The sequence below is a fragment of the Schistocerca serialis genome, chromosome 2 (genome assembly GCF_023864345.2).
Source record: "Schistocerca serialis cubense isolate TAMUIC-IGC-003099 chromosome 2, iqSchSeri2.2, whole genome shotgun sequence".
In the NCBI taxonomy this organism is placed as follows: Eukaryota; Metazoa; Arthropoda; class Insecta; order Orthoptera; family Acrididae; genus Schistocerca; species Schistocerca serialis.
In genome coordinates this window covers 435,600,807-435,627,352 of record NC_064639.1, presented here as the reverse complement: position 1 = coordinate 435,627,352, position 26,546 = coordinate 435,600,807, and the positions used below count along the sequence as shown (strand labels likewise).

The following is a 26,546-nucleotide window of genomic DNA, read 5'->3' as shown; positions in this document are numbered from 1 at the left end:
GTGTCATCTAATGGTGGAACTACAAAAAACCTAAATCAGGATGGCCAGATGGAGACTTGAATGTTATTGTTCTTCGATGCAAGGGCAGTGTCCTGACCACTGTATGAACTGACTTAAGTGAAAATGAGACCAGTGTCTTAAACTATTGTTCTGACTCATTCATTACTGGATGTTTGCTTACTTTTAATGTGGATCATTCTCTGGTACAAGCCTTTCAACTGAGTGGAATTTTGACTGCATGTATGCCAGGGTTTTAACTGTATAGTATTCAAGACTATGACAGATGCAAGTAGTATGCAGTGTTTTGTTTGTATCGTAAATGATAAAAGGAGTAACGTAAACCTGGTGCTGGCACACAGACTATTGCTCTTGAAGCACATCACAGGAACAACTGAGTTTCACATAACAATCCAACAAACAGATTACCATCAGCAGTGTCATGTCTCCCCACTCCTGCTAAGAGGTTTGGGACTTAATACAGGTCATTAACAAAAAGTCGGTGGTCACAAACTTTAAGACATCGTGTTGCGTTGCTGCTGACCAGTTACTAATGATGAAAATTTCTCCAACCACCAGGAATCAATCAGCTACCATCTAATCAAGCACCACTGCAAAAAAAAAATACATTAAGTACAGTAAATCAGTACCTCCTGACTCATCAGTATCTAAGATTGTATGACCCATGTATAGCAGATACATGTTTTGTAAGACGACAATGTTTCTGCTAATTTAGTTAATGTAGTATATGCAATCACACATTATGTCTGAAGAACCTGGCTAACATATCATTTACACACATGGTTAGAAGATTGGAAGAAGAAAAACTGGCTATATAAAGCGAGTCCATTGCTCTGAACACTCTGAAAAAATCCCACACATTCAAAATACCTCATACAATTACAATAAATATCAACCATACAAATGGTATTTTACAACTGCCATGTTTTTATTAACATTTCCAGAATTCAACAAAAATTTTAATTCAAACAATGACATTATGTTTGCCATACTGGCAAGGTTATACACAGATATGGGCTTTCAGAAACTCATTCATTTGTGTGTCCACAATTACAGATAAAAAAAGTGAAGCACCCAGAAGACATGGTCAGATGTCAATGTAACTTTCTACAAGTACATACAGGGTGACAATTATTGAACTATATGTGAAAAACATAAATTATTTAGAAACTATGGCATGTATACACTTTATTCAACATGTAAACATCACTACAGATATTCAGATTTAGGTTATGACATGTTTGATATGTCTGGCATCATTGGTGGTGATATGGCGCAGATGAATAGCGAAATTCTGCATGAGCTGCAGAAGAGTGTCAGAACGGCGATGCTGTCGATGGCCTCCTAAATGGCTGTTTTCAGCTCAGCAATGGTTTTGGGTTTATTGTTGTATACCTTGTCTTTACTACTGCCCCACAAAAAGGAGGCACATGTGTTGAGATCCGGAGAGTATGGCGGCCAAACGGCGCCCATGCCAGTGGCCTCTGCGTACCCTAGAGCCAGAGTGTGGTCCCCAAAGTGCTCCTCTAGGACATCAAACACATTCCTGCTTTGATGGGGTCGAGCTCCATCTTGCATGAACCACATCTTGTCGAAATCTGGGTCATTTTGGATAATGGGGATGAAATCATCTTCCAAAACCTTCACATACCGTTTGATAGGAATATTGCACCAATTATTCCGTGACTGGACATTGCACACCACACAGTCCCCACTGAGGCAGAAGAGACTTTTTAATTGCAAAATGCAGATTCTCAGTCCTCTGAATGCACCAATTTTGCTTACTGATGAACCCACCCAAATGAAAGATGACTTCGGCGCTAAATCAAACTATGTTCACATCAGGGTTCTGTACGTCAATTCTGTGGACAATAGTGTTGGCAAAACACAACTGCTGTTCCATGGCCCTGCAGCTTGAGGGCTGATGGGTTTGAATTTTGTATGGGAAGAGATGTAGGTCTTCTATAACAATTTGTTGCAATGTCTCCTGGTTGATTCCCACCTGTTGTGCATCTCATCTGATCCATTTCCAGAGGTTAGTTTGACTCGAAGCACTTGTCTTCTCAATGTTTTCAGGTGCTTTCACCCTTTTTGGCCAACCAGTATTGCCAACACGGGCATCACGAACACTACCCACACTCTCAAACATGTGGATCAAATTTCTGATTGTTTGCACACTTGTTGTGGTTGTCTTCAGCTTGAACTCGTTGCAAACTTTCTTTGAGCCGCAGTTGGGTAGCTATTGCTCGCATAGTAGGCCATCACAAGTGCTACACACTCACGCAAACTGTACAGTGACATTTTCACATGCAAATGGCCAATAACAACAAGGCACATGTGCATACTAAATCCCACTGTAGTGATGCAACAAGAACCAAATTTGTTATAAAAGTCAGTAAATTACTCAATGGACAGTATTTTTCAGTACAGGTATTTCGTTCATTCCAAGCAAGTGTCGATTTGTGATGTCATCATCCAGACACGAGTTAACGGTAATCTGAATCCATTTTAGCAAATTAATAATTTCTCTCAGGTGATAAAATCTTATTGATTATGAAATACAAGTTCTTGAAGTTTATTCAGAATCAGAAATGTTTGAATAGTAATTACACACCATAATTTCTTTGTTTAATATAGAAAGGTATTTTGAATTTTGTTTGCATAAAAAAAAGTGTGAATTTATGTGTGGCTTTTACTCTGAGATGAATTATCACTCAGAATGCTAAAAGTGCGCGTGTACAGTTTGCTGACCTATGTGGTGAATTTTATTTTATGATCTTGATGTGACTGGAGAGTAAATGCAGTTTCATTTAAACTTTTTGTGAGATAGACACATCACATTATTACAAGAGAGTCATTTAGCCCATTAGGGGAAACTGAAACCTGCACGCTCGATTTGAAATACGTTACACACCAGTGCATGATCAAGCTGTCCAGTAAATTAGGTACAATAGTTGCAAATGCGTTTGGACTTAATGCACGAGGTTGAAAATTAATTTTGAGACAAGTGCTGATTTTGACAAACAATGAACAGAAAGTTTATTCAAAATATTGAGGTCTAGTTTTAATTGAGACACGTATCACCTTGTTGATTATGTTGCCTAGCAACACTGTAAAATAGCTTAATTAATTCATTAGAATGATTTGTGGCATAGTAAGGCCCATTACACACACGAAAAGTTACACGAAGCTTGCTGACCGTATGAGAGTGTTTTTCTTTCCATAAATGCCAATAAACCAGCAGTTTCAAAAGTTAAATTATTAACTGTTGTGTAACTTCATTGATTGTCCTACACCACTATGGAACTTGGTGTATTGTGTCTTTTCACAAGAGATCTCAAGAAGCTGGGATAAACACGAAGAGGAAGAAGAAGAAAAAGACTAATGAAAAGCATCAGTATATTTGGTGCCACAAGTTGGGGCTTAAAAGGATATACTAACAACTTCAGGCCCAAGGCACAAACAACTTAGACCCATTGGAAAGTATAAGTACACATAGCTAATGTGACATACTCGCAGGTATGAGTAGGATAGACATAGTGTAAAAGAACAGTTCTAAGGTTGGTGAAAGTATATTTTGAGTTGATATTGATATTTTAACTGTGTATAAAGATATTAGGAAAAATGAACACCCAAACAAGGAGAGCGCGAGATAATGCAACCCAGAGTTTGGAAGTGACAGGTGAGGGGAGTGAAAGTGGATATAATCCTTATGAGGATGTAACTAGGGAGCCAATTATGGACCAGCAGTCGCATGATTTGAGTGAGGATCTGTGGTCGGTGAATGACGCTCCACAGCAGAATGGGAATAGAATAACAACAACTCCACTGCCTGGGCAGGGGGGCCAATCGAGTGCTAGATTAAGCGGGGCACCAGTATGCTCACCAATTGCAGACCCATTTGCAGAATTTCTGCGCAGGTTAGAAGAAAGAGATAGGGAAAAAGAAAGAATGTCAGAACAGAGGGAAAAACAAAGAGACGAAAAACTAGCTCAGATGCTCTATGAGCAAGAGCAACAAAGAGAACAGAAAGAAAGGGAAAAAGAAAGAATGTCAGAACGGAGGGAAAAACAAAGAGACGAAAAACTGGCTCAGATGCTACATGAGCAGGAGAAAAAATTAACGCAAAAGCTCATTGAGCAAGAGCAGCGCAGTGAAGCGAAGCTAGATAAAGCGAACTTGCCGAAATGCGGGACACTTGCAAAGAAATCCCCGATCTTGTGCAAAGCTTAGCCGGCGAGATGCAAAACTTACAGATATCGCAGGCTAGGCTTGAAGAAAATGTCCAGGCTTTAACCAACCACGTGGATCATGTGGAGATAGATGCACGGAAAAGTATTGATACATGTTTGGAAGTGCAAGCTCGAAAAGTAGAAAAAGAATTAAATGAATGGGTAGAAGTAAAGGGTCGCGAGATATTAGCAAAGATTGAAAGCGACGTAAAAACAGCTGTAGAACAAGCGACTGCGGCCGCGAGTGTAAATATTGACGCTAGCTCTGCCGCTCTACGTGCCGAATTAACACAGATCAAATCCCGTGTGACAGCGGAGTTGCCAAATTGGCAACAGGAGGTCACGCGGAGACTGTCTGCGTTGGAAAGCATTGCAAGCAGTGGCGGACAGATAATGAATCCAACTCCGTGTACCGATTACTATAATAACGCAGACTGTATGCAGGGTGCGAGTGCGCAACCGCAACCTAATGGGAATTATGAGCACAAACAACATGCGATACCGTGCAGCGCACATCACAAAGTAAGGAATGTCCCAGAATGTAGCAATCAGATGTGCAAAAAAGAGGACAATGTAATAAAACACAGGACATTCCAACCCTTCAATAGCGAAAAACGAAATGTCCACCCTGTTGTATTTATTAAGAGCTTCAGGAATGTGTTTCCCAGGACATGGACGGAAAGACAAAGAATACAGTTCGTGGTCTCCTTTATTCAAGGTGATGCGGCACTGTGGGCGACCGACGTGTCCGAAAAATGTCTAACGATGCAACAGTTTGAAGGTGCTTTCTTGCAAAAATTCTGGTCTGATAGCGTCCAAGAAAGACTACGAAAGGAGTTGTACAGTCCAGAAATGTACAATCCTAAGATGGGAACATTACGCAAATATTTTGAAAAGTATATAAACAAAACCAGGTACTGGGACGAGCCAATGTCCGATCGTGACATAATCAGATTAATAAAAATGAAGTCGCCCAGTGAAATTAAAAGATATTTCATCAATGTGCCAGAATACGATATAGAACAATTCATGGAAATAGTGGATTCTGTTGACTTATTGATCGAAGATATGAAAACCGAAAACAAGTGGAACCATGCAGGCTGTAATCAACAAAAAGCCGATTACAATAGCAGCCACAGTAACGGTAGTAACTTAGTACCAAATGGTAACGGGAACAGGCAAGAGCACCGGCAACAGAATCGAGGCACAAACAATGGCAATGGTTATAACGGCAATGGTTATAATCGTCAAAATCGAAAGACATCATGATGGACGCATGAGTAATGGATATAACGGTAACGGCAATCCGCAATGGTGGAACAACCGAAACCAGTGGTGTGGTTGTAATGAACTGACACGACAGTGGCAACAAAACACAGCGCCATAATGGAACGCCAACCCAGGTCCGTCACAGAACAAGTCAGGAAGTTACAACCAACCACCGCAAAACCAGGGCCATACACAGTATCAAAATACGCCATCGGCGAGGCAGGGCGGCCAACCCAACAGTAGCAACAACAACAACCAGAACCACAATGTGAGGTTAGTGGAAGTGACAGACAACTGACAACCCACTAATGCTCATCCGCTAAACTAAAGACAGCCACAATACACTCTCCGTTGTTGGCTGCAGGATGGTGTAGTGAGGGCACATTCAGGAATGAGAGCCATAAACTTTGTATGCTGAGATACAATGAGGGAACAAAAATAGAAAAGGAATTTGTAGACATACTGCAGAAATGTAACCAAACCGAAGTGCAGGCTATATTGCAAGCAGATATGTACGGAGCACCAATACAGATAATAGTCGATACCGGCGCGTCAACCAATGTCATGAGTGCTAATTTTTACAAGTACTTGAGTCAAAATAATAGAATACTTGTATTGCCAGTGAAGAATTGTCGTGTAACAGGTGCAGTAGGTGCACAATCTCATATCATTAAGCACCAGGTGCAAGTCAAGTTTACGGTAGGAAATGAAGCAATGAAAAGCTCGTTCCTAGTAGTTAAGGGATTAGGTGTTGCTTGCATCTTGGGGATGGAATTTTTACGCCAGAGGGACGCAAAAATCGAGCTCTTGTGCGGGGAAGTAAGCCTTATAAATGAGGGTAGACGGGTAATTTTGCCATTGTTGAGGACACGGGAAGTGCACGGTAAATATTGCCGGAGCTTTCAGTCGAGATTCGAAGGGATACAGGTAATGAATTTATATTCTGACTTAAGTACAAGACAAGCATGTTATAACGAGTTTATTACTGAAGACAGAGAGGAAAAAAGGAAACTGATAGCCATGAAAGTCAGGGAGTCAGAACATTTTACTGAAGCACAACAAAACGAACTGACTCAGCTACTTACAGATTATGAGAATGTGTTTTCGGAAAAACCCGGTGTTATCGAGGGCTACACCTGTAACATCGAAGTGGTACCTCACGATACTTTCTGTCATGCAAGCTACACCATCCCGTGGTCAAAGAAGGAGGCAGTTACGAAGGAAATAAGAAAAATGCTTGATTGGGGGATAATTGAACCATCTCTATCCCCGTACAGCAGTCCGCTCGTGGCCGTAGCGAAAGCGGACGGCAGTATACGTCTCGTGCTGGATGCGCGATATTAACAAAATAATTGTACCTGTCAGAACGCGACCAGAAAACCTGGATGAACAGATACAGAAGATTTATGGAGTTAAATATCTCACCTCTGTCGACATGCGTTCGTCGTATTGGCAAATCCCACTAACTGAATCATCAAGAAAGTACACTGCCTTTGTGTTTGCCGGCAGAAGTTACCAATTTAAAGTTTTACCATTTGGATTAAATGTTAGTGCAGGTGTCTTCATTGCAGTGCTCGATACAGTATTAGGACCAGATTTGTTGGACCGAGTAATGTTGTATGTCAATGACTTATTAACAGCTACTCCCGATTGGGAAAGCCACATGGATACGCTGAGATGCGTACTAAAAAGATTTTCTGAGGTAGGCGTAACAGCAAACCTCGCAAAATCCAAATTTGGCAGGGAGAGAATAAAATTTCTTGGTCATGTAATATCACCTACAGGTATTGTGCCTGATCCGAAGAAAATGGCAGCAATTGAGAACTTCCCTCCTCCTAGAACCAAGAAACAGTTAAAGGCATTTCTGGGTCTAGTGTCATTTTTCAGACGATTCATACCTGACCAACTTTTAAATAATAATACCCTGTTAAACTTGTTGAGAAAGAATGCACCCTGGATATGGAATGAACTGTGCCAGCAGTCATTTGAGCAAATACAACAAGCCCTTCTAAATCCTAATCCACTGTCACATCCCCACATGTCAAAGGAATTTTGCCTTGCTACAGACGCTTCCACTGTCAGGCTAGGCGCCTGTTTATTCCAAATCGATGAGGAAGGTGGAAACAAGAACGTAAGAATAATCGGTTTCGCAAGTCGAGTGTTGTCAAGTTGTGAACGACCATATACAGTCACTGAACTCGAAACACTAGCAGTAGTATGGGCCATGAAGAAGTTCAGATATTATGTGTACGGAAAAAACGTAAAAATTTTCTGTGAACATCAGGCCTTAAGTTTTTTGCTGACATGCAAGTTAATGCACGACAGGTTGACTAGGTGGGTGCTTGCTCTGGAGGAATATCAATTTCAAATAATGCATATAAAAGGTTGTGACAACATAGTACCTGATGCTTTGTCACGGTTGCCGCAAGGCCTGCCTGAGCTAACAACAATACTAGAACAGGCAACAGAGTACAAAATTTTACTTATGAAAGACCCTACTTGTCGAAATAAGTTCCTGCAGGCATGCAACCAACTGCCTAGTTTACAGGACGAAGATCCCGCCTTGGGAAAAGTCAAACAAGAACTCCTATCTTCGGGTGGAAATCAGATAGGTAGCCATTATTCTGTGCAAAATGGGGTATATACTACCGGAAGGATGTTAACAAGGACTTGTGGTGTATCGGTGTACCGGAAGTATGTATCAGTGATTTAATCTGGCACGTGCACCTTTCGTGGGGACACGTGGGTATTGAAAAATGTAGAGCACTTCTCGTAAGACAATGTCATTTTAAGAATATGAAAAGAATAATTCAGAATGTTGTAAGGACATGTGTAGTTTGTCAAAGGACAAAACCTACAAATCTGCCCACTGTAAGTGAATTGCACCCTTTTGTTCCTAACAAACCATTACGACTAGTTTCTGTTGACATTCTAGGGCCACTACCCACTGGCAGAGGTGGTGTGAAATATGTATTTGCTGTATATCATGCCTTTTCCAAATTTCTAAAATTGTATCCTGTAAAAGCTTCAACGGCCACACCCCTCATTCAGAAATTACGAACAGATTATTTTGTTAATGTTGGCAAACCACAGATCATATTATCTGATAATGCCACCTATTTTACTGGTCTTAAATGGAAAACATTTCTACAAGAGCAAGGTATTAAACACATTTTTGTAGCTCGATTTCACCCGGAGAGCAGTCTTGTAGAGCATAAAGAGTCGAACAGGTTCATGAGAACTTACATTCCGAATCGCCACACCAAGTGGGCAGAATACGTTTCGACTTTTGAGGGACTCCACAATAGATTGCCACATTCAGCCACCGGTTATACTCCACTAGAAGTCATGTTTGGAAAGAATGAAACCGACAGCTGGCTGTCACCATTACCAACTGTACCACGACAAGTTGTACCTCACAAACAAATTATAGCTGAGACTTTAAATAACTTAACGAGGTGCGCGGAGTGCTGAAAGGAGAAGCATGACAAGAAAATAAAGAAGGTAACAGTGTATCAACCAGGTGACTTGGTGCTAATAAGGACTCATCCCAAGTCATCTCGGTTAGCGAAAAAGAACAAAAAATGGCAACCGGTGTATGCCGGGCCCTATAAAATCATAGACATACCACATGGATGTAGCTATTTGTTGGGTGACGTAGAATCGGAAGAGATTAAAGGACTCTATCCATACAAAGACTTAAAGAAGTTCGCTCAGTAGAGCAACGTTTACATTTGTGTGTAGTAGGCTAAGTTTATAGTGTATTTTTTTTTGTGAGTAAATATTCAGATTTTAGTGTAACATATAAAGACAATGAGGCACACAAGATTAGTGCGATTCAATTTTGTAGATGTTAAGGAATAATAGTATTTTTAAGCAATTGCATTTTGAAGAAAAAAAAATGAATGTAGGTTTAAGAATATTTTACAAATTTCATGTTTAAACATGCTTTTAAAATATTACAAAAAAAAAAAAAAAAAAAAAAATCAACAGCATTTAATGATGAAAGAATTTTTCATTAGTGTGTCATGAATATTTTTGAACTGTAGTAGTAATGAAACCTATGAAGCTGACTCCTGCCAACAAGTGTGGGGGGCGGATATCATCCCACTCCACCACGCCCGGCCGAGACAGAAATGCATCGCCAACCGTGCAGCCGATCAGCTGATTCTGATGTTCCGCGACGGCGAGAGACACGCTGGCGTCAAGCGGGCGTTGACCTCTCCGCAGCCGCCGCGAACGCCGAGCACCGAACACACCAACTGACGCCATCGCGAGCTAAACGTCGCGGCGTAGATCATCAACGACACCGCAAGCAATTGTTATAATGACCTCATTTCTTTGCATAGTGCAACAAAACATTATTTGTAATGTATGCACATCCTGTACTCCAATGACATCCCAGAAACAATTAAGTGAAAGTGACCAAAGCAGTTAGTCTGTTGCTCTGCTGAGGTTTTCCCCAGGGTTTCCCTAAGGCCGCGCCAAATGGGAAGCGAACAGTTGACACCCCTGGGACTTCATATATTCCGGACTAACTCGTGCTTGTATACCTTTTAACACTGCAAAAGTTGCAACCCTAAAAAGAAGCAGCCAAAATGAAACTAACTGTATTCTATGTCCTTTTGTACATGACTGTATACGTAACCAATTGTATATTATATTGTTATGTAGATAACTTCATCCGTATTACACCTTGTGTGCAACACACCTCAGTAATTACAACGGTTTAAACATACGATGTGACATATGTAAACTGTGAAAGAAAAATCTGCGTGTGGACACTGTGGACATGAAATAGGAAATATTTATGTCAAAAAACACAAACATTTTTTATGACATAAACATTTCGGGGGGCAATATAGCGTCCCCAGTGCTATATTACGAAAAGACTTAAAAAACAGTATTTATAAAGACACATTTAAGAATTGAATAATATATTTTTATCATGTAGCCGTAAAATAATAATTTCTCTATGTAAGTTTCGATTGCAAAGAAATAATGTATGACAAAATGATCTAAAGTGACGACAAGATACGCTCTTTTGTTAATTTTTTAGTCGACTTCACTTCTTCTCTTGTCTTGATTGTGTATAGACAGACATCTTGCGAGTGCTGGCAAACGTAAGCATATTTGTATGAGTTAAGCATATAATATATTCATTTAATATTATTGTGCAAGTTTAATTTGTAAGAGGTGATCCCGATTTCATGTCCGCCTTCCTTGAATTAACCTGCATTCAAATAATTTGCAGTTCAACAATCGCAGCGGCCGATGCAGCCAACGACGCCATTACGTGGCGATATTAACTTATGAAAAATTAGCGGAAGCGGAAAACTCGCCCGCTATTAACATAATATTAATTTTTCTTCACAGCCGCCCGACGTTGCAGAAAATACGTAGCTTTAAGATTCTTATTTTCAGTACCATAGCCAACAGCCAGAGCTAGGACTCCGACTACAATACAATGGTTAACGGAGGTAAGAAAAATACTCTCGCGCGTGTGTGGGCCGCAATTGTAATTAATAACTAAAGATTTCTTGCTTTAAAGTGAACTGACTAGCCGAGGAAATTAATATGAAAAGTTTATTACATTGTTCAACTTATATGCTCATGTTTTAAGATTCAGCGAGTCCAACATTCATTAACGTAACAAATAATTTGAGATTAATACTGTTAAAAAGGAGAACTTCAGGAAAGCATTTAATCGTAAATCAAAATTAAATGAAATATCATTTTTATTAAGGCCCACCACGTAAGTCGGTAACAATCAAAATAATAATAATCATAATAATATATTAAATTACGATGGCCGACGGACGCGAGAAGGGGCATAGTAATTTGTCAGATAAAATCTGTAACTGTGAAAGTAGTTACTTGAAGGCTAAAGTGCAAATTGAGGATCTGTCTAAAAAGATGTCAGAATTCCAAATAAACACTTGCAAGGGCATAGATAAATATTTAAAGGACCAAACTAAAATATTAGATGATGATCTTTCTGAGTGGACATAAGTTAAAAATCAGGAAATTAAAGAGAAAGTCAATACCACTCTCGAGTTGAAACTAGCTGAGGTAGTTAAGGAAAAACAGATGGCAAATGATGAACTTATCAAGTTATTTACTACTGAGTTTCAGGCTGTTAAGGATAAAGTAACTGAAGAATTACCTAAGTGGCAGAGTGAAACAAATTGTAAATTGTCAGAATTAGAACAAAAATCTTCACGAAATGTACCGACTAAAAACAACTATTCAGAAGACAGGCCTAGGAATAATATATCTGTAGTGAAGTAAAATGTAACTGTTGTGGGGATACACCCAATACATTTTGTGACTGTTATGGAAATGAAAATGACACTTTTGTCCAAAGGGGGTACTTGTCATCTTTAAAGGTTGAGACAAGCATATTCAAAAGCAGACAGTTTCCTACCTTTTCGACTGAAAAAGATGACATCCATCCAAAAATTTTCATCAACAATTTTAAGCGTATTTTTCCTCACATTTGGTCTGAACATGAAAGACTTCAAATTTATTGTGTCCAAGATCACAGGTGAAGCAGCACTGTGGGCTGCAGAAGCGAGTGAGAATTGTAATAAATGTGTGGAGTTTGAACAACTTTTCTTGCGAAATACTGATCGAGTAGCAAACAAGATAGGCTATAAAAGGAGGTGTATCAATCAGAATTTTATAATAGTAAACGAGGTTCATTAGGACAGTAATTCCGAGGTACTGGAGTGATCCTATTTTCCAAATAGAAGTGATATGTATTTTGAAAGAAAGATTACCTATTCATATACGTGAGAAACTTACAAATGTCCCTGAATATAACATGGAACAGTTCCTGTCTGTGGTCCATTAGATCAATATGATACTAGAAGACGCCCAAGTATGCAATAATAATCAAATGTCTACCTCACAATGTAATAATAATAATAATAATAGTACTAACAATAACGACAACCGAAATAAAAATACTAAATCTATACTATACGAAGGAGGACAAGCGACATCTTATGGCTATAATAAAGCCAATAACAACAATCAATATAAATGTAACACCTATTATACTAAAGAAACCTATGGAAATAATAATAATCAGGTGAATCAGATTAGTACAGGAAGACCAAATTGCAACCGCAGACAGAATGATTTGAATAATCAGTATGGTAATTCACAGAGACGTGATAGATACCCAGAAGACAATCCTGATAGTATACAACCTTGGAAAGACCCTTCGACACCTGAAGTTCAAATGTAACTCAACAAGCACAACATCCACAAGGACCAACACCACTTGGTAACAGAGCAATAAGGTCGCAAAGGGAACAACTACCAAATTCTGACCACACTGTACATATTGTTGAAGTACATGAACCACTGAATATGACATCTACTGAAAGATTAAGCTAGAAATGGTCACTGAAAGCCTTCCTAGGATGACTGGAGAGGATGAGGAGGGCAGGCATCATTTTAAAGTGAATGTACTGAGGTACAATGATGATTTGGATCTAAGGGCGGAACTGATTGAAGAAAAACCCTACATTTCGAATAAGTGTGGACGAATTTTGCAGGCAGTAGTTCAAGCAGTAATAAACGGTATTCATGTTGTAATTTTGATTGATACTGGAGCAACTATTAGCGTAATGACGCAAGATTGTTTTAAAGACATTAGTCGAGGAGCAAAAGAGCTTCCATTTCCTGTTACTGGATGTACTGTACCTGGAGCATTTAGCACGAGAGCGCAAAAGGTCTCAAAGCAGGCATGACTCAACATTATAATGCGGGGGGGCTTCAACAGAACATACCTTCTTGATTGTTCCAAGAATGTCCGAACCATGTGTTTGGGGTCTAGATTTTTTGTGTAATGCTGGAGCAGTCATCAATTTAAAAGAAGGAACATGTACCTAGAGCTCCGAAGGTGACATTTTGACAGTCTCTATGACAAAGGGCAAAATAGTTCTGGATCAGTATTGCATGAAGTTAATGGTTAGCTGTATTGGTATTTACTGTAATATAGTTGGTGATATTTTCTATATTGAATATACTGGGAAGAAATAAGTCAAGTTACACTTCAGGAGAAAATCTCTGAATCTGAATACCTATCTGCAAATCAACGAGATGACTTGTGTTGCTTGTTAAGTAATTATCTGCTCATATTTAGCAAATGTCCGGGACTAATCAAAGGTTTTGAATACGACAGTAAGACGTATCCACACAGATCTTTTTGTCGCACTTCCTATTCTGCTCCTTGGTCAAAGAGAGAGGCAGTCAAGAAAGAAATAAACAAAATGTTAGAGTGAGGAATTATAGAGCCATCTCATTCTGAATATTGTAGCCTTCTTTTGGTAGTCCTCAAAGCAAATGATGACATCAAGATTAGTTCTAGACGCCAGAGAGATAAACGAGATAATCATACCCATACAGACAAGACTTGAGAATTTGGATGAGTTAATTCAGAAATTCTGTGGTGCCCGCTCCCTGACATCCCTTGATATGAGAAATTTATACTGACAAACGAAAATATCTATCAAATCTCAAAAGTATACTGCTTTTATTTTTATGGACAGAAGTTACCAATTCACTGTTATGCTATTTGAACTAAATATTAGTGGAGGTGTATTTATGTCTGTGGTAGACAATGTACTTGGATGAGATTTGCTCAATAGAGTTACCTTGTATGTGGACAACTTAACTGATCATTACCAAACATGGGAGAAGCATCTTGATCTTCTTGATAAAGTATCTGCGGAATTCTTGGAGTATGGAGTACCAGTAAATTTAATGAAATCTAGATTTATTACAGTTATTGCAAAAGAACATCATGTGGAAATGGACCCCTGAGTGTAGTCAAGAGTTTCACAAAATCCGAGACGCTTTAGTTGACGCCCAGTTGTTACATCATCCAAAACTTGAACAAAATTTTTGCACTGCCACTGATGCTTCTGAAACAGGCCTAGGTGCTATGCTTTTCCAAGTGGATGATCCACAAGATATGAATACCATTAAGATTATAGGATTTGCAAGTAGAACACTCTCTCAATGTGAAAGTGCATACTGTACCACTGAGTTAGAGCTACTAGCTGTGGTATGGGCAGTTAAATTGTTTAGATATATTGTCTATGGAAAAAGAATAACCATATTTTGTGAACATAAAGCTTTGTCTTATATTTTTAATGGGAAGAATGTTTCACACAAGGTTAACCAGATGGGCCTTGTTACTTCAGGAATATAACATTTCAGTGCAATATATAAAAGGAAAGGACAATGTTGTAGCAGATGCTCTATGTTGTTTGCCTAGAAGACAGGATATTGAAGAATTTGAGGAACAGACTTTAGATTTCAAAGTGATGAATCTGTCCATTGCATTTTGTGAGAAACAAATTCGTTGATACGTCACAGTTGTAAGAACAAGATCCTTAATGGAAATCTATTCGAGATGTAATCAGCCAAGGAGCTATGAATTATTCTGGTAGTCTATATACTTTACAATCTAATACACTATTTTGAAGAAAAACTCATGATGAACCATGGAAAGTATGCGTCCCACAGGAACATCTGAAATCTTTACTGTGGTATACACATCTGAAGTGGGGACACTTTGGATCTTTAAAATACAAAGCCAAGTTAGCCCAATATTGCCACCATCCGAACTTAGAATGCATGGCTAGTGACATTCTAGAGAAATGTAAGATTTTCCAAAAAACTAAACCCATCAACTAATGCCGAAAAATTGAATTACATTCAATCATACCACACCAACCTTTGACATTGATATCTTGTGATGTGTGTGGACCTAGTCCTACTACTCATGGAAGATTTAAGTATATTCTGGCATTCTACGATATTTTTTCGAAGTATCTGAAATTGTATCCTTTGAGGAGTCTATATGTGCGTCCTATGTTAAAGAAATTTGTCAATGATTTCATAACAAGAGACTGAAAAACCGAAGATGATATTGACAGACAATGCTCCCTATTACACCAACAGAATCTGGAGAGAGACCACGAAGGAATGCACATTTCTATCCCCGCGGGGATCCAATCAAAAGATTTTTCCACAAATTAAATCGATTTCTATGTACCTATACAACACACCAACCTTTCAAATGGATCGAGTGTTTATCAGAATTTAAAAGGATTTATAACGACTTGCGTCATACTTCTACAGGATGTGTGGCAAGGATGTATGGCACTAACCACTTTATGACTGCATCTTTCATTCAAAAATAAGCAATGAACTCCCTGCAACATTATGTCTGATCATATCCAGATCTGGGAACTACAGTGCCTTGTACAGACTACCATGAAGATTACAAAAGAAATGGCTGCGTTTGGAGTGGTGGCCTGACTGGGAAGCATGGGGTGTTGATGAATAGCATCGCTTTACATTCAGTGATGAATCATGATTCTGCATTACCTTGGCTGATGGCTCTGAGCACTATGAGACTTAACATCTGTGGTCATCAGTCCCCTAGAACTTAGAACTACTTAAACCTAACTAACCTAAGGACGTCACACACATCCATGCCCGAGGCAGGATTCGAACCTGCGACCGTAGCGGTCGCGCGGCTCCAGACTGTAGCGCCTAGAACCGCTCGGCACCTTGGCTGATCCTCATCGGCAAATATGGCAGCGACCTGAGGAGACGTTCCATTTTTTCCATGTTTTAGAGAGGGATGCCAGTGTTACTCTTGGCACCATGGTGTAGGGAGCCATCGGGTATGAGTTAGGGCATAGGTGGTAGCGATTGAGGGTTTTCTGACAGCACAATGGTGCACCGCAGACATCCTGCATCCTCATGTAACAGTATCAAGGTGTCGTTTTTAACAGCACAGTGCTCGCCCACACAAGGCATGTGTGTCTATGAACCGTCTGTGTGATGTCACTCCCATGGCCACGAAGCTTCCCCAATCTGTCCCTAACTGAACATGTGTGGGACCAGGTTAGATGTCAATTCCAACACAGTCCCAGTATACAGGAAATCAATGAACAGTTACAACAGTAGTGGGCCATCTTGCTTCAGAAGGTGACATAATGACTTTTTAACATCCTTCCCAACCAAATCAGTGCATGCATCAATGCTATAGAGGATGCATCATACTGACAAGCTGGCTCATCTTTGTAAAACTGACTAGATACTATAATCACTGAAATAACCCACTCAGCATTGAAGTGTCATTTTATTTCCTACTCCGCTTTTAGGTGCTTCACTTATTTTGTCAGGCAGTGTAGTATAATAGCATCTGTGCATATAAAAGGAGAACTGCAAACAGTAAAAGTGAATGGCATATCTACTGAGGATTGGAGTTTAGGATACGACTTTTAGAATAAAGAAGAATGAAGAAATCCAAGCTTGCCTTAACAGTTTGTGCATGGTATTCGCAGTTCACTTCTTTATAGGATTAAACTCTCCCCCTTCTTAGCAGCCATTGTCTTCTTAGCAGCCATTGGACACAAATTGTAGTAGCAATTGTGTTATTTACATTTAACACACATAACTGCAGTCTCAGGCTGCCGAGGCCACACTGCCAGCAGCAGCGCATGATGGGAGATGCAATCAGGTGGGGGAAGGGGGGGGGGGGGATAAGGAGGAGTCTGAGGCAAAGAGAGGGAGGGATAGCAGGGTAGGGGTGTAGGATGATAAACTGTAGCCTGCGGGAGCATACAGGGATGAAGTGGAGAGAGGGTCAAGCAGTTAGGTGCAGTCGAAAGGTTAGACAGAGGGTGATGGAGGGTTAGTCGAAAAGGATAGAGGTAAAAAGACTGTGGGTACATTAGTAGAATGGAGGACTGTGTAGTTCTGGAGTGGGAACAGGCAAGAGGCTAGAGGGTAAGGGCAAAGACTAACAAAGGTTGAGGCCAGGAGAGTTACGGTAAAGTAGGATCAACTGCAGGGAGCGTTCCCATCTGAGTAATTCAGAAAAGTTGGTGTTGATGGGGCTGTGAAGCAGACACTGAAATAAAGAATGTTGTGTTGAGCGGCTTGCTCAGCACTGGGGTGGTCCGGCTGTTTCTTGGCCCAAGTGTGCCAGTGCCCAATCACGCAGACAGACAGCTTGTTGGATGTCATGCCCATCTATAATGCAGCACAGTGCTTGCCGCTTAGCTTGCAGATCACATGACTGGTTTCAAAGTTTTCCCTATCTTTGATAGGATAGATGATACTTGTGACCAGACTGGAGTAGGTGGTGATGGAGCCTTTGACAGTAGTTAGGCTTCACCACTGTTGTTTTGAACCACAAGGATTAACTGCTGGAAGCACTCCGGCAGCTGTCAGATTCAACCACCTACAAACCCTGCCGCAGTGAACCCGCTCTAGAAATCCAGAAAGCTCTTCAGTCTTCCCTCAAATCCTTAAGCCTATTCCAGAATCTCTCCCCCAAGTCCATCACTCTCCTCTCTCCTACTATACCTGGCACTCCTACCTTCTGCATGCGTCCTAAGTCCATAAACCCAATCACCCAGGCTGCCTCATTGTGGCTAGTTACTGTGCCCCCACTGACAGAATCTCTGCTCTCATAGATTAATGCCTTCAGCCTATTACAGGCAACCTACACTGGTATATAAAAGACACCAACCATATTATCTGCCGACTCTCCATAATTCCTGTTCCTTTACCACATGGTGCCCTGCTCATCACTATTGATGCCACCTTCCCTTGCACTAACATCCCTAATGACCATGGACTTACCGCTATTGAATGCTACCTTTTTCAATGCCTGATGGAATCCAAACCCACACCCTACTTCCTAGTTGCCATGACCAACTATATCCTCACCCACAATTACTTTTCTTTTGAAGGCATTACCTACAAAAAACATCCAGGGTTCAGCTATGGGCACTCGCATGGCACCAGCCTTTACTAATCTATACATGGTCCATCTAGAGGAATCTTTCCTTAACACCCAGAATCCCAAACCCCTCACCTGATTCATATTCACTGATGACGTCTTCGTGATCTGAATTGTGTGTGAGAATAACCCATCAACATTCTTCCAGAAACTCAACGCCTCGTACCCATTCACTTCACTCACCTGGTTCCATTCAACCCAACAAGCCACCTTCCTCGATGTTGACCTCCACCTCAAAGATGGCTATGTCAGCACCTCTGTCTATATCAAACCTGCTTACCACTAGCAGTACCTCCACTTTGACAGCTGCCACCAATTTCATACCATGAAGTCCCTTCCATTCAACCTAGCTACCTGTGGCCTTCACATCTGTAGTGATAAGTTGTCCCTCTCAAAATACACTCAGGGTCCCACTGAGGCTGTCACAAACAGGGATTACCCTCCCAACCTTGTACAGAAACTGATCCCCGGTCCCTTATCTCTCCAGTCACCCTCCACCTCCCAAGGTCCCACTGTCCTACCACAGAGGAGTATTTCCCTTGTGACTAAGTACTACCCAGGACTGGAGCAACTGAACCACATTTTCCGCCAAGGTTTTGACTTCCTCTCGTCGTGTCCTAAAATGAGGAATGTTCTACCCACTATCCTTCCCATCCCTCCCACAATGGTATTCTGCCTCATTCCAGTCCAGTCACAAGCATCACCTATCCCAACACAGATGGGGCTACTTGTGAAACCAGTCATGTGATCTACAAGCTAAGCTGTGACCACTGTGTTGCATTATACATGAACATGATACCCAACAAGCTGTCTGTCCACATGTATGGCCACCGACAAACTGTGGCCAAGAAACAGCCAGACCAGCCCATCGCTGAGCACACCTCTCAACACAATTTTCTTCAATTCAATGACTGCTTCACAACCTGTGCCATCTGGATACTTCCCATCAACACCAACTTTTCTGAAATGCACAGGTGGGAGCTCCCCTGCAATATACCTTACGTTCCCATAACCCTATAGGCCTCAACCTTCATTAGTCTGTTTCCTTATCCTCTAACCCCCTCCCTGTTTCCATTCCAGCACTAAACAGTCCTCTATTCCACCAACCCACCCAAAGTCTTTTTATCTCTCTGCTTTTGTGCTAACACCCCCGATTGCACCTAGCTGCCCAACCCTCTGAGACACTTCGTCCCTGTATGCTCCTGCAAGCAGCACTTTATTATCCCCCACCCCTACTCTGTTGTCTCTCCCTCTCCCCTCACTGCCCCAACCTCCTCCTTACCCCCACCACCCAGTTGTGTCTCCCATCATGCACTGCTATTCGCAGTGTGGCCTCAGCAGTCTGAGATCATGGTCATGTGTATGTGAGTTGCATTTGTGTGAGTGTGTGCATGTATGTTCAGTCTCCAACAATGGACTTGTTAGCCAATAGCTCATTTTATGGCAGTCTTTTTGTTGTGCCTATCTGCGACTCTGCATCTCTGCTATATGGAGAGTAGCAACAATCCTTTTCATTATACTATTACATTCCATCCTGGATCTTCTGTTGTTGTGATATTTACATTTCACAGTCTACAAATGCCATTAGTCAAATGCAAGGTAAAATGATGCAACAAAATTTTGTTTTAACTGTGATTACATTTGGACAAATTACTCTACCACTTCCCTGAATACATTTCTATGATAAAGGGGTTGTTCTCAAACAGTGGTATCTGTCAGTTGGTTTCTGTCTGTACTGCACAAGATTAGCCTTCCACCAGGTAATATTCAGCTCTCTCCATTAGTGAACAACAGAAATATTTGTGATACATTAGCAAAAATATTAAATGACTCTCTCCCTACACCTTTTCTTTCCTCTGTGTATGTGTGAGGAGGGGGGAGGAGGGGGGGGGGGGAGAGGAGTGGAAAGGAAGGCATGTATGTGCTGCAGGTTTTCAAGAAATAAATAAGTTTGAATCTGTGGCTATTTCTCTCTCTACTATTTGATACCTCTTTTCTTGTAGAAAAAGCATATTTGCTCATGCCACTTTTCATAAAAACCACATCATATACTCAAAATTGAGAGTCTGCTTACTAACACGTCTGCAGAGAAAGCTTATGTTGCAACGTCTCACTCTCCAGATCAAAGAATAACCCTCAGATCTTATAGGATACATCCTTTAAAGTGGAGGGAAGTTACAAAGCATTAATTTTGTAGCCATACAGAGTAGTTTGTGTAGCCTAAGAAATCGAAATCTAAAACACCACAAAGGCAAACTGAAATAAGGATCACACACTAAAAACCCTTCTTATACGCAAAATCCATAACCTTAATATCTATATACTGGCTGCAATTTATTTACCATAGGAAAACTTTCAGCTATTGACTGCTCTGAAAGCTCTCCAGAAGTCTCTTTCTTTTCTTTCTCTGCCTTTTCACCCACATTTTCCAAATTTTTCGACTTGTTCTTAGCATTTGAAGCTTGTTTCTTCTTCAAAAATGCGGCAAACTGGAAAATACCAAAACAGAAAAAAGATAACTACATATGTATCATTTAACATGTAAAAAGATGGAACTTGACACACAGTCATGATTTTCTTCACAAAAGCATTGCAACAGCATTGTGCATTGTCTACAAGAAAGTTACTGCCCAAAATGAAATATGAAGGATGGTCTGTCACGTGGATTCTTCACAAATAGATGTTTATCAATAACATATGGTTAATCTTATAAAATCCAAACAGCTTTTAGACCTGTGAAATTAAGAGTTTGTAAAATGGCTCTGAGCACTATGGTACTTAACATTTGAGGTCATCAGTCCCCTCGACTTAGAACTACTTAAACCTAACTAACCTAAGGACATCACACACATCCATGCCCAAGACAGGATTCGAACGTGCAACCGTAGCTGCAGCGGGGTTCTGGACTGAAGCGCCTAGAACAGCTCGCCCACAGCAGCTGGCTAAGACTTTGTCCTGAAAACTTCTTAACCTCACTATGATAAACTATTGGAGCCCATGGGATACATAAGAACACACACTTTCAATATTATATAAATATCAACAAAAATACTAAATTTCTTCACACCAACAAGAAAACAAAAAACGCAGTTTTTAATTTCCACTTAAATGTATTATTTATCCCCAGATGAAAAATTTCAACAGAGCAAAGACCACACAGATATATACGCAAAATTTCAAACAACATCCAAACACATGGCATATGTTTATAAAAAAAATGGCATACATAGTACAAGCTCTTAGCAATCGCTAATCAACTATACTATGTACTATATGTACATGTTTTCCGCAGGCAACAATTAGACCAGCTGATGTCAATAAAACCAGCAGACTAGAATTGCAGCAATCACAGGTGAGTCTACAAAATTTGGCAAGCTGTTCTTGCTCTACAGCTGTCTTTAGTTGACATTATAGGACGAGCCAGCTTCACCTCTCTCCATGGTACTACTACACATGAAGGGTAACTTCTTGGGGTAAAAACTTTATAGCAAATTTAGCTGGAAGGAGTACACAACAGAACTGATGACAGGCCCAAACAAATCTTTGTTTGATATGCAAATGTTGTCTGATAGGTGAAACAAAAACCAAAAATAAATAAATGTAGAATGATTTGTCTAATTTTAATTCATAATGTCATATAGTGTTATATTCCAGGATGACCCACTGAGCTGACTTAAAATTTTCCACGAGAAAAAGCATGTAATACAAATTAATTGAGGTCAAACAAAACTTAAGCCAATCAGGCCTTCATCACAATTACATAACATACACACAAAAGCAAGCTCGCGCGCGCGCACACACACACACACACACACACACACACACACAAACGCACGCGCAAGACCACAGTCTCTGGTGGCCTAACACAGACTGTGAGCAGTGCACACAGGGAGAAGCAGACTGGGTGGTTGGGGTTAGGAGGAAGCAAGGGCAGGCAATGGGAGCAATAGTACAGTAGGGTGGGGGATGGTAAAGTGCTGCCTGTGGGAGCATGCAGGGATAAGGTGGGGAGAGGGTAGGGTGGCTAGATGCAGCCGGGAGGTTAGATGGAGGGCAGGGAAGTGGGGGTGGGGCAGCAGAAAAGGACAGTATTAAAAAGACAGTGGTGCATTTGTGGAACAGAGGGATCTGTAGTGCTGGAATGGGAACAGGGAAGAGGATAGTTGGGTAAAGGACAATGACTAACGAAAGTTGAGGCCAGGAGTGTTATGGGAATGTAGGACATATTGTAGGGAGAGTAACCACCTACACAATTCAGAAAAGCTCATGTTGGCTGGAACAATTCAGCTGGCACAGACTGTGAAGCTTCATAGATATGATGAACACAGTGTTGTGCAGCGTGCTGAGCAACTGCGTGGTCCCGCTGTCTCTTGGCCACAATTTGTTGGCAATCATTCATGACAGCTGTTTCTTGGCAACAGTTTGTTGATGGCCATTCATGAGGACAGACAGCTTGTTGGTTGCCATGGCCATGTAGAGTATCAGAGTCAGTGGAGGAAATGGTTGGTATCTTTTATATGGGAGGGTAGGTCATGGGTAATAGGCTGGAGGTGTTGCTCTACAGGTGCAGTGGTTGCAGTTTAGCTTGTACAGATGGCGGATAGGTAATGCTTGTGACCGGACTGAAGTAGGTGGTGATGGGAGGATGTATGTGACAGGACTTGGATCTACATCTATTACAGAGCCATGAAGCAAGTGGTTGGGGCAGGAGTGGAGTAGGATGAGGATATTGTGTAAATAACAATATCACTATGGGAGGGATGGGAAGGACAGTGGGTAAGACATTCCTCATTTCAGGGCACAGCAAGAGGTAGTCGAAACCCTGACAGAGAATATAATTCAGTTGCTCCAGTCCTGGTTGGTACTGAGTTATGAGGGGAATGCTCCTCTGTGGCCATATGGAGAGACTTTGGGAAGTTGTGGGTGGCTGGAGAGAAAAGGGACAGGAGGTCCGTTTTTGTACAAAGTTGGGGAGCTAATTAGGGTGATGGCCTCAGTGAGACACTTGGTATATTTCAAGAGGGACTCAATCCAGATCATGAAGATGTCATTAATGAATTTGAATCAGATGAGGCATTTGGGATTCTGGGTGGTCAGAAAGGATTCCTCCAGATGGCCCATTATTAGGCTGGCATAGGATGGTACGACGCGGGTTCTCATAGCCGTACCCTGGATTTGTTTGTAGGTGATGCCTTCAAAAGAGAAGTAGTTGTGGATATGATATAGTTGATCATGACAACTAGGTTGTTGGTTTGGAATCCATCAGGCATTGGAAAGGTAGTGTTCATCAGTGGCAAAGTCATGGCCATTATGGATGTTAGTGTACAGGGATGTGGCATCAATAGTGATGAGCAGGGCATCCTGTGATAATGGCACAGGAACTGTGGAAAGTCAGTGGAGGAAATGGTTGGTATCCTTTATATAGGAGGGTAGGTCATGGGTAATATGGTGGAGACATTGGTCTCTGAGAGCAGAGACTCTCTCAGTGGGGGCACAGTATCTGGTCACGTTGGGGCATCCTGGGTGGTTGGGATTATGAAACATAGGTAGCATGCAGACGGTAGGAATGAGGGAAGTGGTAGGAGTAAGGAGAGAGAGATGGACTCCAGGAAAAGGTTCTGAAACTGGCCTAAGGATTTGGAGAGACTCTGGAGAGTCTCCTGGATATCTGGAATGGGGCCACTGTGGCACAGTTTGTAGGTGGATGAATCTGAAAGCTGGTGGAACCCTTCTACCAGATAATCCTGGCAATTCAAAACAACAGTGGTGGATCCTTTGTCAGCAGGTGGGATTATAAGGTCAGGATCAGTTCTCAGGTAGTGGATTGTGGTTCCTGGGGTCAGATGTAAGGTTATTTTGCATGCAGAGGGATTTGGGGAATGATGGTGATGCCAGGTTCGAGGTTAAGAAATTCTGGAAAGTTAACAGAGGGTGATTTAGGGGCTGTGGGGGTGGATCACAGCTGGATGGAGGAGTCCGCTAAGTCATGCAGCATTCAACATTGGTCTTTGGTTGAGTCTGATTGGTAGAGTTGGTAGCAGAAAAATATTTCTACTTTAAGGACAGGAAAAGGAGAGAAGATCTTTATCAAGTACTGCATTATTGGATTTGGGAGTGGGGTAAAAGGTGAGTCCTTTGGAAGGGACTGATACTTCTGTAGGGCTAAGGCTTTTGGAGAAAAGGTTCATGATTGAGTTTTGGGTCTATTTAGGTTCTGGATCCAGTATGGTGGTGGAAGGAAGGTTTTGAGAGTGGGGTAAATGTAGTAGATCTGCAAGGAAGGGTTTGTCAGTTATGAGAGACTGTGGGAGAGGTTTGAAGGTCATTGTAGAAGAAGAGGATAACAGTAGTCAGTGGTGAAAGTAGGAAGTTAACAGGGTGGAGAGTTTTTTTTGAGATTGGGTTGTGCATGCTGCTCTAGTTCTTGGAGGGCAGGAGTTTCAATGTTTGATATGGGATATAAGAATTTGGGACTGCATAGCAGGAAATTTTATGGATAAAGAGGAGGTATTTCGAGGAGGTTTGGGACTGACTGACATGGTTTTGCGGGACTATGTTGGTGTGGGTTAAGGGCTGGCGGAATCTGAACAGATGCTGGTCATTATGGAAGGAGGGGTTGTAGCTGGAGACATGTAATTTGACAGTAAGGCTATTTGGAGGGATTCCATGAGCCAAGCAACAATGGAGGAAAAGTATGTGGAACTGGGTTCTGGATACAGATAAGGAAACATTTCTGTATTGACACAGATGGCAGGAACAAGGATTCATGATGTAGAATAAAAATGCGTAAAAATATGTAAATGATGCAGAAATAAGTCTGAAAATATTCACAAAAATACATCTAAACATGTGGGAAAAATCACGAGTTGGATGCAATGGATGAAGTACAGAGAAACAATATGACATGTGAGGAAGTAAGCAGATAGTAAAAGATGAAAACTATATGAAATTGACATTAAAACACTATGAGAAAAAGAAGAAATAAATAAAAAGATTGTGATGTGGGTTGCAGGTCTGCAGGTGGATAAGTGTGAAGGGGGACAGCAGATGTGAGTAGATTAGGTGAAGTTAGCATGTGCCAACTGGAACAGAGAGGAGAAGGAGTAGGTGGTGGGGAGGCATTGATAGTGTGAGATACCAGTTCATGCGGCACAGGAAGGTACTGAAAATAAAAACCTGAAAATATGCAAGAGTGATGCAGGAAGAGTGATTAATTTGCAGGTCTCGGATTAATGGTAATGGTGGGAATAATGTGGGACATGAGATGCTGCACCAACAATCAGCACAGTCCTGTAGCTGTCAATTGTGCATGGCCAAGATGGCTGATACAATGTGGCTCATAAGTAGAGCATGCAGTGCAGTCTGGAAAGTGACGAATGAAACACAGTACAGAAGAGGATACAGGAAGGACACTGAATATAGTATGTGTTAGAAAATAGCAACAAAAGAAAACAGCACTGGGTTATGGGATGGAGGAAAAGCTGTCAGGAAAAATCAAACAATGGAAAATTCAGAATGAAACAATGATAATATTAGGAAAAGGATAGTTGCTACTCACCATAAAGAAGAGATTTTGTATATAGGCACAACAAAAGACTGTCAAACGAAACTTTCAACCAAACAGGCATTCATCAACAGTAGGCCAACCCCCCCCCCCCTCCCACACACCACCACCACCACCACCACCTCCTCCTCCTCCTCCTCCTCCTCTGAATGCCAAGGCCAGACTGTGAGCAGCAGCACATCATGGCAGAAGCAAACTGGGTAGTGGAGGTAGTAAGGAGGAAGTTAGGGCAGGGAGGGGGACGGATAGCAGAGTGGAGGGGGTGGGGAGACAGTAAAGTGCTGCTTGTGGGAGCAGACAGGGATGAGGTGGGGAGAGGGTAAGGCAGTTAGGTACAGTCTGAAAAATGGGTTCATCAGTACCTCCATCCATATGAAACCTACAAACTACCATCACGACCTCCACTTCGATAGCTGCCACACATTCCATACCAAGAAGTCCCTTACAAACAGCCTAACCACCAGTGGCCATAGAGCTATCTGAAACCAGTCAAGTGATCTACAACCTAAGCTGCAACCACTATGCTGCATTATACATCAGCATGACAACCAGTAAGCTATCTCTCTGCATGAATGACCACTGACAAACTATGTACTAGAAACAGTTGGACCACCCA

At 41.2% G+C, this 26,546-nt stretch overlaps 1 protein-coding gene across 1 annotated transcript in view; it reads right to left on the bottom strand.

Annotated features, from left to right (window-relative positions):
* The window catches only part of LOC126456042 (A-kinase anchor protein 9-like), a 499,264-nt gene that overhangs the window by 438,393 nt on the left and 34,325 nt on the right, over positions 1-26,546 (bottom strand). Inside the window, exon 2 of the mRNA XM_050091796.1 lies at positions 20,709-20,855. Within this exon, the coding sequence (XP_049947753.1) occupies positions 20,709-20,855 (147 nt within the window). The remainder of the gene's footprint in view (positions 1-20,708; positions 20,856-26,546) is intronic.